General features: G+C 44.0%; 3 protein-coding genes and 1 pseudogene across 6 annotated transcripts in view; 1 reads left to right on the top strand and 3 right to left on the bottom strand.

Annotated features, from left to right (window-relative positions):
• Positions 1 to 16,713, top strand: part of LOC148976950 (uncharacterized) — a 175,853-nt gene that overhangs the window by 72,835 nt on the left and 86,305 nt on the right. The gene's annotated exons all lie outside the window — the stretch shown is intronic.
• On the bottom strand, positions 1,093 to 3,197 carry LOC148976959 (zona pellucida sperm-binding protein 4-like). Its single transcript, XM_089117510.1, has 6 exons — positions 2,312 to 3,197; positions 2,045 to 2,232; positions 1,874 to 1,971; positions 1,645 to 1,802; positions 1,376 to 1,568; positions 1,093 to 1,306 (listed from the first exon to the last, which is right to left on the bottom strand). Exons 1-6 carry the CDS (start codon positions 3,180 to 3,182, stop codon positions 1,093 to 1,095), a joined length of 1,722 nt encoding a protein of 573 aa, XP_088973636.1. The 5' UTR covers positions 3,183 to 3,197.
• Positions 5,657 to 7,392, bottom strand: LOC148976960 (uncharacterized; annotated as a pseudogene). The gene is made up of 5 exons (XR_016145693.1): positions 6,558 to 7,392; positions 6,291 to 6,478; positions 6,120 to 6,217; positions 5,891 to 6,048; positions 5,657 to 5,814 (listed from the first exon to the last, which is right to left on the bottom strand). The product of XR_016145693.1 is annotated as an uncharacterized LOC148976960 (transcript).
• Positions 9,298 to 11,601, bottom strand: LOC148976961 (zona pellucida sperm-binding protein 4-like). The gene is made up of 8 exons (XM_089118152.1): positions 10,767 to 11,601; positions 10,500 to 10,687; positions 10,329 to 10,426; positions 10,100 to 10,257; positions 9,831 to 10,023; positions 9,614 to 9,761; positions 9,453 to 9,525; positions 9,298 to 9,374 (listed from the first exon to the last, which is right to left on the bottom strand). The coding sequence occupies exons 1-8, from the start codon at positions 11,599 to 11,601 to the stop codon at positions 9,298 to 9,300; spliced, it is 1,770 nt and encodes a 589-aa protein (XP_088974278.1).

A 16,713-nucleotide genomic window follows, 5' to 3' on the forward strand; every position in this document is an offset into this window, starting at 1 on the left:
CTTGTGACAAAAAAAGAAAAAAGCATTACAAAAAGCCAACAAGTGACCTTAAAGGGGGTTTGGCATCAATATATGCAGTTATGCTTGTCCAGACAAAAAGTCTTATGTAAAGCCTCAAACAGCCAGTAGCTAAAACCTTCATTTGATATGTGGAACATCAACAGGGGCCCAAATTAACAACTAGAACTTGGCAAATTGTAAAGTTAAAGAGGCTACGTGCGTTTCCTGAAATTTAAACTTGCGACTGACACCTGTGGCCAAAAAACAGAACTGCTCTCGCAACGCGCGCTTTTACGTGCACACTTCACTAGTCATCTGCTGCAAGGAGGTCAACATTGTTTACAGAGGTAAGAACATTGTTTGAGATAAAGTGTTCTGCTTGCGAGTGTAGGCTACTTGCTGACTAGAGGTGGCGGCAGAGTGATCTGAAACGTTTTAACATGAAAGCGCTTGACGTCACATCCGCAGACAGCGCGGGAAGAGTCCGACCCGACAGAAAATAGGAAAGATAGGATACAGGCTTATAGGTGCACCCACTGTGAGCGGACAAGGTGTCAGTATGATCATCAGGAGATGTTTTAGTCATAAAATGGTAAAATAAAAAGGGTATTGTTACGTTTATTTTGGGGGGGGGGGAGCTGCATATAGCTTCTTTAAATGGCTTAGACAGAAACTTGGCTTGTTTAGGTCAAGAATCCCAATGCACAAAAGAAAAAGGCTTAGTAGTGCAGCCCTAGAAAGTCAAACTGAGAACAGTCAGTCATGAAACATCCAACTCCAGTCAGAAATGAACACCAAAGAGAAACATGTTGAGTTTCATGAATTTTATTAAAACACCAAATTTCACTTGACCAGGTTAACTTCTCCACTAGAAACCACAGTTTGCCCACTAGAGATGGTCTTGACGTGCACGTCTCTTCCTGTAAAAAGTGGTAGAAGCATGAGGGGCATTTAAATAAGTTCTCGGTTCCTGAAGTCAACTTACGGCAAACACTCACTTTTCCTAGTGCAGCTTTGCTCACAGGAGCCAGAGGAGGGATGGCACACCGCTGTACTACAGTGGATGAAGATCTAACAGAGGGGGGGAAAGGGTTAAGCCGTAGAATACACTGTAAAAAGCGCTAATATTAAGGGTTGAGGTAAGGCTGCAGAGCATACGGTTTCCTGCAGAGGAGCCAGTGATGCTGGATCTACAAATGTGAACATCTTCACAACAAAGCGCTTGTAGTGGGTAGGGAACTGAAGACCAGATGATCCAGCCACTGGAACCAATGTGGTCAGGTAACGATCATCCTGGTAAGGGCATCTGAAAGGTAAAGAGGCAGTCAGAAATGCCTTACAGCACACTAGATGGATAAAGACGGGCCTTACTCACCCATCAACCAGAAGATCCCATTGGGGTAGACTGAGTGGACTGGGGGTTGATGTCGCCCAGCAACGTCCCAGCATCAGGACAATGTTGGGGTCGTTCCTCTCCAAAATGTGCACCTCAACATACACAGGCTCCCGCAGGACTTTTGTAACTGGATAATCTGCGTCACTGTAGTAGGACGTGTACGCCTCGTCCCCTGAGGAAGAATGCAGGGTTTAACTAGAAACTGGAATTTTAGAAAGAATTTAGGCATGCTTGGGACAAACCCTTACCTTCTGCACAGCCTTTGGTGACACATTGACCATTTGCCAGTCTAAGCTCCACCCTGAGGGGTCCAGGCGCAGCTACTGGTGGAGGTGGAGGAACGGTGTTGACCTCCACAACCAGAGCTTCCACAGAGGTACCAGAGTACCTACACTGGAAGAGAAGCCTGGGCGACAAACAGTGAGATTGTAGCATTTGTCATTGATTCACATTTATGATAAAGCGTACGTCACTTACTCAAAATGGCTGTCCCTTGTGATGGAACCAAGTGGTCCGACACCCACTTCATATGAGGAGGTCATTCTGTTTTCATACACCACATAGCCACTGTCCTCCTGCAAATAGTAACATTGTTGGCATGTAATCCATTCTAAGCCATGCAGAACAAAACCACAAGAAGCTACTCACCATCATGCTTGTGCCACATGCAGTGACTGGGAACTGGTATATAGCAAAGAAAGGTGTGGATCCCACAGGACTGCAAGCTGGATCATTTCCACCCAGGAGACGGACTGAATCCAGGCTCAATCGAGGCAGCGTAACATCTCTAGCCACCACCACCACAAACTGACCATCTCTTATACACTGGACAGTCACTGGAATGAGTTACAAGAGCAGGTTAATGCAGAGGACCGGTGTAACATGAATGCCTCTACATTGACTCTACACTCTTACCTGCCTTCCCATAGTAACACTGCTGTCCATTAAAGCAGCAGTTGATAGCAGCACACTCAGCACCACTGATACCAGGTGGTCCACATTGGATCTGCTCATAATCAGCTACAGTACATTTGTCAAGGGGCTCTGCCTTCACCACTGGGTACTTAGGGTGAAACTGCTGAGGAAACCGTTGACTAGCTTGCTGTTGAACTGACTGAGAAAACTCTTGACCTGCTTGCTGTTGAACAGACTGAGGAAACTCTTGACCTGCTTGCAGTTGAACTGACTGAGGAAACTGTTGACCTGCTTGCAGTTGAACTGACTGAGGAAACTGTTGACCTGCTTGCAGTTGAACTGACTGAGGAAACTGTTGACCTGCTTGCTGTTGAACCTGCTGAGGAAACTGTTGACTACCTTGCTGTTGAACCTGCTGAGGAAACTGTTGACTAGCTTGCTGTTGAACCTGCTGAGGAAACTGTTGACTAGCTTGCTGTTGAACCTGCTGAGGAAACTGTTGACTAGCTTGCTGTTGAACCTGCTGAGGAAACTGTTGACTAGCTTGCTGTTGAAACTGCTGAGAAAACTGTTGACTAGCTTGCTGTTGAACCTGCTGAGGAAACTGTTGACTAGCTTGCTGTTGAACTGGCTTTTGAACTTTCTGAGGAAACCATTGATTAGCTTGCTGTTGAACTGGCTTTTGAACTTTTTGAGGAAACCATTGACTAACTTGCTGTTGAACTGGCTTCTGAAACTGCTGGTTAGTTTGCTGGAACATCAGAGCTTGAGGATTCCGGGGCAGATCACTCCACTTTGGAACAGCATGACAGAAAGCACAGAACCAAACACAAATTGCCAGAGACTGAACAGCAGACCAACTTCCTGCCATTGTTCAACAGCTAGTCACACTGCTGAGATGCAGCCCTTTGGTCTTTTTGTACTCTACAGACTTTGGGTAATTAATGATAATCCCTCCCTCTACATTAATAGTCATGATTCTCCAGACTTGCACCCCAGAGTGGGAGTTTACGCAACTAGGTGATTCCATTTTTACTTGTTTTTTCCACCCATTTGAACATACATAAAACCACATTGAGCTTTTTTTAGAATAGTATGCCAGTACAATTTCTGCCATTCTGAATTCAGCCTTATTTTTTCCCCGTCAGTAGCTGAATATTATATTAGATGTTTTAGCTATTCTGGATTGATTTTTTCTTTCGAAACACATCATAGAGTTCTCGTGGCAACAGGCCTGTATATTCAGGGTATGATTCAATAACAACGATGTGCTAAAAAGAGAAACGTTTTTCCTTTTGATATTTTCGTGGGCGGATGACAACATAGGATGACCACCTCTCCCGCATTCTGCGGGACAGTCCCGAAAATTTGAGTTTTGTTCCGCAAGACACAAATAGTATCCTGCATTTCAGTTATGTTTGTATTATGATAATTTTTTTTCCATCCCTAAAATTACAATACCACAGAAGAAATATAATAAAAACTGTGCATGCCATTTCAAAATCTATTTGTGCAGCCATCATGTTCAAGCTGTGAAAATAATCAACATACGCAATCGTAGAGCGGTTTTCCCGCTTACGACAACTAAATGGACAGCGCAAAGAAATAAGCGCAGCCCACAAAGTCTGTAAACAAAGATATACCAGCAAGAATTTCATCTCACATTCTGGATAAGAACCTCAAAAGCTGCTTAAATTGATGATTCAAAGCATGTAATCATCCATCCCTTTGCCAAATATTTTCACCAAACATGCACCAATGCCATGGTTGCTCAAGCGCCACCTATAGAAATGGTCGAACAACTTGCGATACAACAGTTAAGGGATTAATGCTTAAATAAAGTCTACTTTTCAATAAACATTACTCAGACTAGCCTGGAATAAAACCACTATCACCCTGTACTCATCCTTTATCCCAAGATATGATTCTATACTTGTGACAAAAAAAGAAAAAAGCATTACAAAAAGCCAACAAGTGACCTTAAAGGGGGTTTGGCATCAATATATGCAGTTATGCTTGTCCAGACAAAAAGTCTTATGTAAAGCCTCAAACAGCCAGTAGCTAAAACCTTCATTTGATATGTGGAACATCAACAGGGGCCCAAATTAACAACTAGAACTTGGCAAATTGTAAAGTTAAAGAGGCTACGTGCGTTTCCTGAAATTTAAACTTGCGACTGACACCTGTGGCCAAAAAACAGAACTGCTCTCGCAACGCGCGCTTTTACGTGCACACTTCACTAGTCATCTGCTGCAAGGAGGTCAACATTGTTTACAGAGGTAAGAACATTGTTTGAGATAAAGTGTTCTGCTTGCGAGTGTAGGCTACTTGCTGACTAGCGGTGGCGGCAGAGTGATCTGAAACGTTTTAACATGAAAGCGCTTGACGTCACATCCGCAGACAGCGCGGGAAGAGTCCGACCCGACAGAAAATAGGAAAGATAGGATACAGGCTTATAGGTGCACCCACTGTGAGCGGACAAGGTGTCAGTATGATCATCAGGAGATGTTTTAGTCATAAAATGGTAAAATAAAAAGGGTATTGTTACGTTTATTTTGGGGGGGGGGGGGAAGCTGCATATAGCTTCTTTAAATGGCTTAGGCAGAAACTTGGCTTGTTTAGGTCAAGAATCCCAATGCACAAAAGAAAAAGGCTTAGTAGTGCAGCCCTAGAAAGTCAAACTGAGAACAGTCAGTCATGAAACATCCAACTCCAGTCAGAAATGAACACCAAAGAGAAACATGTTGAGTTTCATGAATTTTATTAAAACACCAAATTTCACTTGACCAGGTTAACTTCTCCACTAGAAACCACAGTTTGCCCACTAGAGATGGTCTTGACGTGCACGTCTCTTCCTGTAAAAAGTGGTAGAAGCATGAGGGGCATTTAAATAAGTTCTCGGTTCCTGAAGTCAACTTACGGCAAACACTCACTTTTCCTAGTGCAGCTTTGCTCACAGGAGCCAGAGGAGGGATGGCACACCGCTGTACTACAGTGGATGAAGATCTAACAGAGGGGGGGGAAGGGTTAAGCCGTAGAATACACTGTAAAAAGCGCTAATATTAAGGGTTGAGGTAAGGCTGCAGAGCATACGGTTTCCTGCAGAGGAGCCAGTGATGCTGGATCTACAAATGTGAACATCTTCACAACAAAGCGCTTGTAGTGGGTAGGGAACTGAAGACCAGATGATCCCGCCACTGGAACCAATGTGGTCAGGTAACGATCATCCTGGTAAGGGCATCTGAAAGGTAAAGAGGCAGTCAGAAATGCCTTACAGCACACTAAATGGATAAAGACGGGCCTTACTCACCCATCAACCAGAAGATCCCATTGGGGTAGACTGAGTGGACTGGGGGTTGATGTCGCCCAGCAACGTCCCAGCATCAGGACAATGTTGGGGTCGTTCCTCTCCAAAATGTGCACCTCAACATACACAGGCTCCCGCAGGACTTTTGTAACTGGATAATCTGCGTCACTGTAGTAGGACGTGTACGCCTCGTCCCCTGAGGAAGAATGCAGGGTTTAACTAGAAACTGGAATTTTAGAAAGAATTTAGGCATGCTTGGGACAAACCCTTACCTTCTGCACAGCCTTTGGTGACACATTGACCATTTGCCAGTCTAAGCTCCACCCTGAGGGGTCCAGGCGCAGCTACTGGTGGAGGTGGAGGAACGGTGTTGACCTCCACAACCAGAGCTTCCACAGAGGTACCAGAGTACCTACACTGGAAGAGAAGCCTGGGCGACAAACAGTGAGCTTGTAGCATTTGTCATTGATTCACATTTATGATAAAGCGTACGTCACTTACTCAAAATGGCTGTCCCTTGTGATGGAACCAAGTGGTCCGACACCCACTTCATATGAGGAGGTCATTCGGTTTTCATACACCACATAGCCACTGTCCTCCTGCAAATAGTAACATTGTTGGCATGTAATCCATTCTAAGCCATGCAGAACAAAACCACAAGAAGCTACTCACCATCATGCTTGTGCCACATGCAGTGACTGGGAACTGGTATATAGCAAAGAAAGGTGTGGATCCCACAGGACTGCAAGCTGGATCATTTCCACCCAGGAGACGGACTGAATCCAGGCTCAATCGAGGCAGCGTAACATCTCTAGCCACCACCACCACAAACTGACCATCTCTTATACACTGGACAGTCACTGGAATGAGTTACAAGAGCAGGTTAATGCAGAGGACCGGTGTAACATGAATGCCTCTACATTGACTCTACACTCTTACCTGCCTTCCCATAGTAACACTGCTGTCCATTAAAGCAGCAGTTGATAGCAGCACACTCAGCACCACTGATACCAGGTGGTCCACATTGGATCTGCTCATAATCAGCTACAGTACATTTGTCAAGGGGCTCTGCCTTCACCACTGGGTACTTAGGGTGAAACTGCTGAGGAAACCGTTGACTAGCTTGCTGTTGAACTGACTGAGAAAACTCTTGACCTGCTTGCTGTTGAACAGACTGAGGAAACTCTTGACCTGCTTGCAGTTGAACTGACTGAGGAAACTGTTGACCTGCTTGCAGTTGAACTGACTGAGGAAACTGTTGACCTGCTTGCAGTTGAACTGACTGAGGAAACTGTTGACCTGCTTGCAGTTGAACTGACTGAGGAAACTGTTGACCTGCTTGCTGTTGAACCTGCTGAGGAAACTGTTGACTACCTTGCTGTTGAACCTGCTGAGGAAACTGTTGACTAGCTTGCTGTTGAAACTGCTGAGGAAACTGTTGACTAGCTTGCTGTTGAAACTGCTGAGAAAACTGTTGACTAGCTTGCTGTTGAACCTGCTGAGGAAACTGTTGACTAGCTTGCTGTTGAACTGGCTTTTGAACTTTCTGAGGAAACCATTGATTAGCTTGCTGTTGAACTGGCTTTTGAACTTTTTGAGGAAACCATTGACTAGCTTGCTGTTGAACTGGCTTCTGAAACTGCTGGTTAGTTTGCTGGAACATCAGAGCTTGAGGATTCCGGGGCAGATCACTCCACTTTGGAACAGCATGACAGAAAGCACAGAACCAAACACAAATTGCCAGAGACTGAACAGCAGACGAACTTCCTGCCATTGTTCAACAGCTAGTCACACTGCTGAGATGCAGCCCTTTGGTCTTTTTGTACTCTACAGACTTTGGGTAATTAATGATAATCCCTCCCTCTACATTAATAGTCATGATTCTCCAGACTTGCACCCCAGAGTGGGAGTTTACGCAACTAGGTGATTCCATTTTTACTTGTTTTTTCCACCCATTTGAACATACATAAAACCACATTGAGCTTTTTTTAGAATAGTATGCCAGTACAATTTCTGCCATTCTGAATTCAGCCTTATTTTTTCCCCGTCAGTAGCTGAATATTATATTAGATGTTTTAGCTATTCTGGATTGATTTTTTCTTCGAAACACATCATAGAGTTCTCGTGGCAACAGGCCTGTATATTCAGGGTATGATTCAATGACAACGATGTGCTAAAAAGAGAAACGTTTTTCCTTTTGATATTTTCGTGGGCGGATGACAACATAGGATGACCACCTCTCCCGCATTCTGCGGGACAGTCCCGAAATTGTGAGTTTTGTTCCGCAAGACACAAATAGTATCCTGCATTTCAGTTATGTTTGTATTATGATAATTTTTTTTCCATCCCTAAAATTACAATACCACAGAAGAAATATAATAAAAACTGTGCATGACATTTCAAAATCTATTTGTGCAGCCATCATGTTCAAGCTGTGAAAATAATCAACATACGCAATCGTAGAGAGGTTTTCCCGCTTACGACAACTAAATGGACAGCGCAAAGAAATAAGCGCAGCCCACAAAGTCTGTAAACAAAGATATACCAGCAAGAATTTCATCTCACATTCTGGATAAGAACCTCAAAAGCTGCTTAAATTGATGATTCAAAGCATGTAATCATCCATCCCTTTGCCAAATATTTTCAACAAACATGCACCGATGCCATGGTTGCTCAAGCGCCACATATAGAATTGGTCGAACAACTTGCGATACAACAGTTAAGGGATTAATGCTTAAATAAAGTCTACTTTTCAATAAACATTACTCAGACTAGCCTGGAATAAAACCACTATCACCCTGTACTCATCCTTTATCCCAAGATATGATTCTATACTTGTGACAAAAAAAGAAAAAAGCATTACAAAAAGCCAACAAGTGACCTTAAAGGGGGTTTGGCATCAATATATGCAGTTATGCTTGTCCAGACAAAAAGTCTTATGTAAAGCCTCAAACAGCCAGTAGCTAAAACCTTCATTTGATATGTGGAACATCAACAGGGGCCCAAATTAACAACTAGAACTTGGCAAATTGTAAAGTTAAAGAGGCTACGTGCGTTTCCTGAAATTTAAACTTGCGACTGACACCTGTGGCCAAAAAACAGAACTGCTCTCGCAACGCGCGCTTTTACGTGCACACTTCACTAGTCATCTGCTGCAAGGAGGTCAACATTGTTTACAGAGGTAAGAACATTGTTTGAGATAAAGTGTTCTGCTTGCGAGTGTAGGCTACTTGCTGACTAGAGGTGGCGGCAGAGTGATCTGAAACGTTTTAACATGAAAGCGCTTGACGTCACATCCGCAGACAGCGCGGGAAGAGTCCGACCCGACAGAAAATAGGAAAGATAGGATACAGGCTTATAGGTGCACCCACTGTGAGCGGACAAGGTGTCAGTATGATCATCAGGAGATGTTTTAGTCATAAAATGGTAAAATAAAAAGGGTATTGTTACGTTTATTTTGGGGGGGGGGGGGAGCTGCATATAGCTTCTTTAAATGGCTTAGGCAGAAACTTGGCTTGTTTAGGTCAAGAATCCCAATGCACAAAAGAAAAAGGCTTAGTAGTGCAGCCCTAGAAAGTCAAACTGAGAACAGTCAGTCATGAAACATCCAACTCCAGTCAGAAATGAACACCAAAGAGAAACATGTTGAGTTTCATGAATTTTATTAAAACACCAAATTTCACTTGACCAGGTTAACTTCTCCACTAGAAACCACAGTTTGCCCACTAGAGATGGTCTTGACGTGCACGTCTCTTCCTGTAAAAAGTGGTAGAAGCATGAGGGGCATTTAAATAAGTTCTCGGTTCCTGAAGTCAACTTACGGCAAACACTCACTTTTCCTAGTGCAGCTTTGCTCACAGGAGCCAGAGGAGGGATGGCACACCGCTGTACTACAGTGGATGAAGATCTAACAGAGGGGGGGGAAAGGGTTAAGCCGTAGAATACACTGTAAAAAGCGCTAATATTAAGGGTTGAGGTAAGGCTGCAGAGCATACGGTTTCCTGCAGAGGAGCCAGTGATGCTGGATCTACAAATGTGAACATCTTCACAACAAAGCGCTTGTAGTGGGTAGGGAACTGAAGACCAGATGATCCAGCCACTGGAACCAATGTGGTCAGGTAACGATCATCCTGGTAAGGGCATCTGAAAGGTAAAGAGGCAGTCAGAAATGCCTTACAGCACACTAGATGGATAAAGACGGGCCTTACTCACCCATCAACCAGAAGATCCCATTGGGGTAGACTGAGTGGACTGGGGGTTGATGTCGCCCAGCAACGTCCCAGCATCAGGACAATGTTGGGGTCGTTCCTCTCCAAAATGTGCACCTCAACATACACAGGCTCCCGCAGGACTTTTGTAACTGGATAATCTGCGTCACTGTAGTAGGACGTGTACGCCTCGTCCCCTGAGGAAGAATGCAGGGTTTAACTAGAAACTGGAATTTTAGAAAGAATTTAGGCATGCTTGGGACAAACCCTTACCTTCTGCACAGCCTTTGGTGACACATTGACCATTTGCCAGTCTAAGCTCCACCCTGAGGGGTCCAGGCGCAGCTACTGGTGGAGGTGGAGGAACGGTGTTGACCTCCACAACCAGAGCTTCCACAGAGGTACCAGAGTACCTACACTGGAAGAGAAGCCTGGGCGACAAACAGTGAGCTTGTAGCATTTGTCATTGATTCACATTTATGATAAAGCGTACGTCACTTACTCAAAATGGCTGTCCCTTGTGATGGAACCAAGTGGTCCGACACCCACTTCATATGAGGAGGTCATTCTGTTTTCATACACCACATAGCCACTGTCCTCCTGCAAATAGTAACATTGTTGGCATGTAATCCATTCTAAGCCATGCAGAACAAAACCACAAGAAGTTACTCACCATCATGCTTGTGCCACATGCAGTGACTGGGAACTGGTATATAGCAAAGAAAGGTGTGGATCCCACAGGACTGCAAGCTGGATCATTTCCACCCAGGAGACGGACTGAATCCAGGCTCAATCGAGGCAGCGTAACATCTCTAGCCACCACCACCACAAACTGACCATCTCTTATACACTGGACAGTCACTGGAATGAGTTACAAGAGCATGTTAATGCAGAGGACCGGTGTAACATGAATGCCTCTACATTGACTCTACACTCTTACCTGCCTTCCCATAGTAACACTGCTGTCCATTAAAGCAGCAGTTGATAGCAGCACACTCAGCACCACTGATACCAGGTGGTCCACATTGGATCTGCTCATAATCAGCTACAGTACATTTGTCAAGGGGCTCTGCCTTCACCACTGGGTACTTAGGGTGAAACTGCTGAGGAAACCGTTGACTAGCTTGCTGTTGAACTGACTGAGAAAACTCTTGACCTGCTTGCTGTTGAACAGACTGAGGAAACTCTTGACCTGCTTGCAGTTGAACTGACTGAGGAAACTGTTGACCTGCTTGCAGTTGAACTGACTGAGGAAACTGTTGACCTGCTTGCAGTTGAACTGACTGAGGAAACTGTTGACCTGCTTGCAGTTGAACTGACTGAGGAAACTGTTGACCTGCTTGCTGTTGAACCTGCTGAGGAAACTGTTGACTACCTTGCTGTTGAACCTGCTGAGGAAACTGTTGACTAGCTTGCTGTTGAAACTGCTGAGGAAACTGTTGACTAGCTTGCTGTTGAAACTGCTGAGAAAACTGTTGACTAGCTTGCTGTTGAACCTGCTGAGGAAACTGTTGACTAGCTTGCTGTTGAACTGGCTTTTGAACTTTCTGAGGAAACCATTGATTAGCTTGCTGTTGAACTGGCTTTTGAACTTTTTGAGGAAACCATTGACTAGCTTGCTGTTGAACTGGCTTCTGAAACTGCTGGTTAGTTTGCTGGAACATCAGAGCTTGAGGATTCCGGGGCAGATCACTCCACTTTGGAACAGCATGACAGAAAGCACAGAACCAAACACAAATTGCCAGAGACTGAACAGCAGACGAACTTCCTGCCATTGTTCAACAGCTAGTCACACTGCTGAGATGCAGCCCTTTGGTCTTTTTGTACTCTACAGACTTTGGGTAATTAATGATAATCCCTCCCTCTACATTAATAGTCATGATTCTCCAGACTTGCACCCCAGAGTGGGAGTTTACGCAACTAGGTGATTCCATTTTTACTTGTTTTTTCCACCCATTTGAACATACATAAAACCACATTGAGCTTTTTTTAGAATAGTATGCCAGTACAATTTCTGCCATTCTGAATTCAGCCTTATTTTTTCCCCGTCAGTAGCTGAATATTATATTAGATGTTTTAGCTATTCTGGATTGATTTTTTCTTCGAAACACATCATAGAGTTCTCGTGGCAACAGGCCTGTATATTCAGGGTATGATTCAATGACAACGATGTGCTAAAAAGAGAAACGTTTTTCCTTTTGATATTTTCGTGGGCGGATGACAACATAGGATGACCACCTCTCCCGCATTCTGCGGGACAGTCCCGAAATTGTGAGTTTTGTTCCGCAAGACACAAATAGTATCCTGCATTTCAGTTATGTTTGTATTATGATAATTTTTTTTCCATCCCTAAAATTACAATACCACAGAAGAAATATAATAAAAACTGTGCATGACATTTCAAAATCTATTTGTGCAGCCATCATGTTCAAGCTGTGAAAATAATCAACATACGCAATCGTAGAGAGGTTTTCCCGCTTACGACAACTAAATGGACAGCGCAAAGAAATAAGCGCAGCCCACAAAGTCTGTAAACAAAGATATACCAGCAAGAATTTCATCTCACATTCTGGATAAGAACCTCAAAAGCTGCTTAAATTGATGATTCAAAGCATGTAATCATCCATCCCTTTGCCAAATATTTTCAACAAACATGCACCGATGCCATGGTTGCTCAAGCGCCACATATAGAATTGGTCGAACAACTTGCGATACAACAGTTAAGGGATTAATGCTTAAATAAAGTCTACTTTTCAATAAACATTACTCAGACTAGCCTGGAATAAAACCACTATCACCCTGTACTCATCCTTTATCCCAAGATATGATTCTATACTTGTGACAAAAAAAGAAAAAAGCATTACAAAAAGCCAACAAGTGACCTTAAAGGGGGTTTGGCATCAATATATGCAGTTATGCTTGTCCAGACAAAAAGTCTTATGTAAAGCCTCAAACAGCCAGTAGCTAAAACCTTCATTTGATATGTGGAACATCAACAGGGGCCCAAATTAACAACTAGAACTTGGCAAATTGTAAAGTTAAAGAGGCTACGTGCGTTTCCTGAAATTTAAACTTGCGACTGACACCTGTGGCCAAAAAACAGAACTGCTCTCGCAACGCGCGCTTTTACGTGCACACTTCACTAGTCATCTGCTGCAAGGAGGTCAACATTGTTTACAGAGGTAAGAACATTGTTTGAGATAAAGTGTTCTGCTTGCGAGTGTAGGCTACTTGCTGACTAGAGGTGGCGGCAGAGTGATCTGAAACGTTTTAACATGAAAGCGCTTGACGTCACATCCGCAGACAGCGCGGGAAGAGTCCGACCCGACAGAAAATAGGAAAGATAGGATACAGGCTTATAGGTGCACCCACTGTGAGCGGACAAGGTGTCAGTATGATCATCAGGAGATGTTTTAGTCATAAAATGGTAAAATAAAAAGGGTATTGTTACGTTTATTTTGGGGGGGGGGGGGAGCTGCATATAGCTTCTTTAAATGGCTTAGGCAGAAACTTGGCTTGTTTAGGTCAAGAATCCCAATGCACAAAAGAAAAAGGCTTAGTAGTGCAGCCCTAGAAAGTCAAACTGAGAACAGTCAGTCATGAAACATCCAACTCCAGTCAGAAATGAACACCAAAGAGAAACATGTTGAGTTTCATGAATTTTATTAAAACACCAAATTTCACTTGACCAGGTTAACTTCTCCACTAGAAACCACAGTTTGCCCACTAGAGATGGTCTTGACGTGCACGTCTCTTCCTGTAAAAAGTGGTAGAAGCATGAGGGGCATTTAAATAAGTTCTCGGTTCCTGAAGTCAACTTACGGCAAACACTCACTTTTCCTAGTGCAGCTTTGCTCACAGGAGCCAGAGGAGGGATGGCACACCGCTGTACTACAGTGGATGAAGATCTAACAGAGGGGGGGAAAGGGTTAAGCCGTAGAATACACTGTAAAAAGCGCTAATATTAAGGGTTGAGGTAAGGCTGCAGAGCATACGGTTTCCTGCAGAGGAGCCAGTGATGCTGGATCTACAAATGTGAACATCTTCACAACAAAGCGCTTGTAGTGGGTAGGGAACTGAAGACCAGATGATCCAGCCACTGGAACCAATGTGGTCAGGTAACGATCATCCTGGTAAGGGCATCTGAAAGGTAAAGAGGCAGTCAGAAATGCCTTACAGCACACTAGATGGATAAAGACGGGCCTTACTCACCCATCAACCAGAAGATCCCATTGGGGTAGACTGAGTGGACTGGGGGTTGATGTCGCCCAGCAACGTCCCAGCATCAGGACAATGTTGGGGTCGTTCCTCTCCAAAATGTGCACCTCAACATACACAGGCTCCCGCAGGACTTTTGTAACTGGATAATCTGCGTCACTGTAGTAGGACGTGTACGCCTCGTCCCCTGAGGAAGAATGCAGGGTTTAACTAGAAACTGGAATTTTAGAAAGAATTTAGGCATGCTTGGGACAAACCCTTACCTTCTGCACAGCCTTTGGTGACACATTGACCATTTGCCAGTCTAAGCTCCACCCTGAGGGGTCCAGGCGCAGCTACTGGTGGAGGTGGAGGAACGGTGTTGACCTCCACAACCAGAGCTTCCACAGAGGTACCAGAGTACCTACACTGGAAGAGAAGCCTGGGCGACAAACAGTGAGCTTGTAGCATTTGTCATTGATTCACATTTATGATAAAGCGTACGTCACTTACTCAAAATGGCTGTCCCTTGTGATGGAACCAAGTGGTCCGACACCCACTTCATATGAGGAGGTCATTCTGTTTTCATACACCACATAGCCACTGTCCTCCTGCAAATAGTAACATTGTTGGCATGTAATCCATTCTAAGCCATGCAGAACAAAACCACAAGAAGTTACTCACCATCATGCTTGTGCCACATGCAGTGACTGGGAACTGGTATATAGCAAAGAAAGGTGTGGATCCCACAGGACTGCAAGCTGGATCATTTCCACCCAGGAGACGGACTGAATCCAGGCTCAATCGAGGCAGCGTAACATCTCTAGCCACCACCACCACAAACTGACCATCTCTTATACACTGGACAGTCACTGGAATGAGTTACAAGAGCAGGTTAATGCAGAGGACCGGTGTAACATGAATGCCTCTACATTGACTCTACACTCTTACCTGCCTTCCCATAGTAACACTGCTGTCCATTAAAGCAGCAGTTGATAGCAGCACACTCAGCACCACTGATACCAGGTGGTCCACATTGGATCTGCTCATAATCAGCTACAGTACATTTGTCAAGGGGCTCTGCCTTCACCACTGGGTACTTAGGGTGAAACTGCTGAGGAAACCGTTGACTAGCTTGCTGTTGAACTGACTGAGAAAACTCTTGACCTGCTTGCTGTTGAACAGACTGAGGAAACTCTTGACCTGCTTGCAGTTGAACTGACTGAGGAAACTGTTGACCTGCTTGCAGTTGAACTGACTGAGGAAACTGTTGACCTGCTTGCAGTTGAACTGACTGAGGAAACTGTTGACCTGCTTGCTGTTGAACCTGCTGAGGAAACTGTTGACTACCTTGCTGTTGAACCTGCTGAGGAAACTGTTGACTAGCTTGCTGTTGAACCTGCTGAGGAAACTGTTGACTAGCTTGCTGTTGAAACTGCTGAGAAAACTGTTGACTAGCTTGCTGTTGAACCTGCTGAGGAAACTGTTGACTAGCTTGCTGTTGAACTGGCTTTTGAACTTTCTGAGGAAACCATTGATTAGCTTGCTGTTGAACTGGCTTTTGAACTTTTTGAGGAAACCATTGACTAGCTTGCTGTTGAACTGGCTTCTGAAACTGCTGGTTAGTTTGCTGGAACATCAGAGCTTGAGGATTCCGGGGCAGATCACTCCACTTTGGAACAGCATGACAGAAAGCACAGAACCAAACACAAATTGCCAGAGACTGAACAGCAGACCAACTTCCTGCCATTGTTCAACAGCTAGTCACACTGCTGAGATGCAGCCCTTTGGTCTTTTTGTACTCTACAGACTTTGGGTAATTAATGATAATCCCTCCCTCTACATTAATAGTCATGATTCTCCAGACTTGCACCCCAGAGTGGGAGTTTACGCAACTAGGTGATTCCATTTTTACTTGTTTTTTCCACCCATTTGAACATACATAAAACCACATTGAGCTTTTTTTAGAATAGTATGCCAGTACAATTTCTGCCATTCTGAATTCAGCCTTATTTTTTCCCCGTCAGTAGCTGAATATTATATTAGATGTTTTAGCTATTCTGGATTGATTTTTTCTTTCGAAACACATCATAGAGTTCTCGTGGCAACAGGCCTGTATATTCAGGGTATGATTCAATAACAACGATGTGCTAAAAAGAGAAACGTTTTTCCTTTTGATATTTTCGTGGGCGGATGACAACATAGGATGACCACCTCTCCCGCATTCTGCGGGACAGTCCCGAAAATTTGAGTTTTGTTCCGCAAGACACAAATAGTATCCTGCATTTCAGTTATGTTTGTATTATGATAATTTTTTTTCCATCCCTAAAATTACAATACCACAGAAGAAATATAATAAAAACTGTGCATGCCATTTCAAAATCTATTTGTGCAGCCATCATGTTCAAGCTGTGAAAATAATCAACATACGCAATCGTAGAGCGGTTTTCCCGCTTACGACAACTAAATGGACAGCGCAAAGAAATAAGCGCAGCCCACAAAGTCTGTAAACAAAGATATACCAGCAAGAATTTCATCTCACATTCTGGATAAGAACCTCAAAAGCTGCTTAAATTGATGATTCAAAGCATGTAATCATCCATCCCTTTGCCAAATATTTTCACCAAACATGCACCGATGCCATGGTTGCTCAAGCGCCACCTATAGAAATGGTCGAACAACTTGCGATA

This window comes from Pimephales promelas, chromosome 12 (genome assembly GCF_988280905.1).
Source record: "Pimephales promelas chromosome 12, fPimPro1.hap1.1, whole genome shotgun sequence".
NCBI classification, from domain to species: Eukaryota; Metazoa; Chordata; class Actinopteri; order Cypriniformes; family Leuciscidae; genus Pimephales; species Pimephales promelas.

What these genes read in the sequence shown, in the direction of transcription:
- LOC148976959 (XM_089117510.1), bottom strand. Translation starts at nt 3,182, where the DNA reads ATGGCAGGAAGTTGGTCTGCTGTTCAGTCTCTGGCAATTTGTGTTTGG. An exon ending in CACCAAAGGCTGTGCAGAAG is followed by an intron (nt 1,569 to 1,644) that starts GTAAGGGTTTGT and finishes ATTCTTCCTCAG; the next exon opens with GGGACGAGGCGTACACGTCC. An exon ending in TGGGATCTTCTGGTTGATGG is followed by an intron (nt 1,307 to 1,375) that starts GTGAGTAAGGCC and finishes TTTACCTTTCAG; the next exon opens with ATGCCCTTACCAGGATGATC.
- LOC148976961 (XM_089118152.1), bottom strand. Translation starts at nt 11,601, where the DNA reads ATGGCAGGAAGTTCGTCTGCTGTTCAGTCTCTGGCAATTTGTGTTTGG. An exon ending in CATGTGGCACAAGCATGATG is followed by an intron (nt 10,427 to 10,499) that starts GTGAGTAACTTC and finishes TACTATTTGCAG; the next exon opens with GAGGACAGTGGCTATGTGGT. An exon ending in CACCAAAGGCTGTGCAGAAG is followed by an intron (nt 10,024 to 10,099) that starts GTAAGGGTTTGT and finishes ATTCTTCCTCAG; the next exon opens with GGGACGAGGCGTACACGTCC.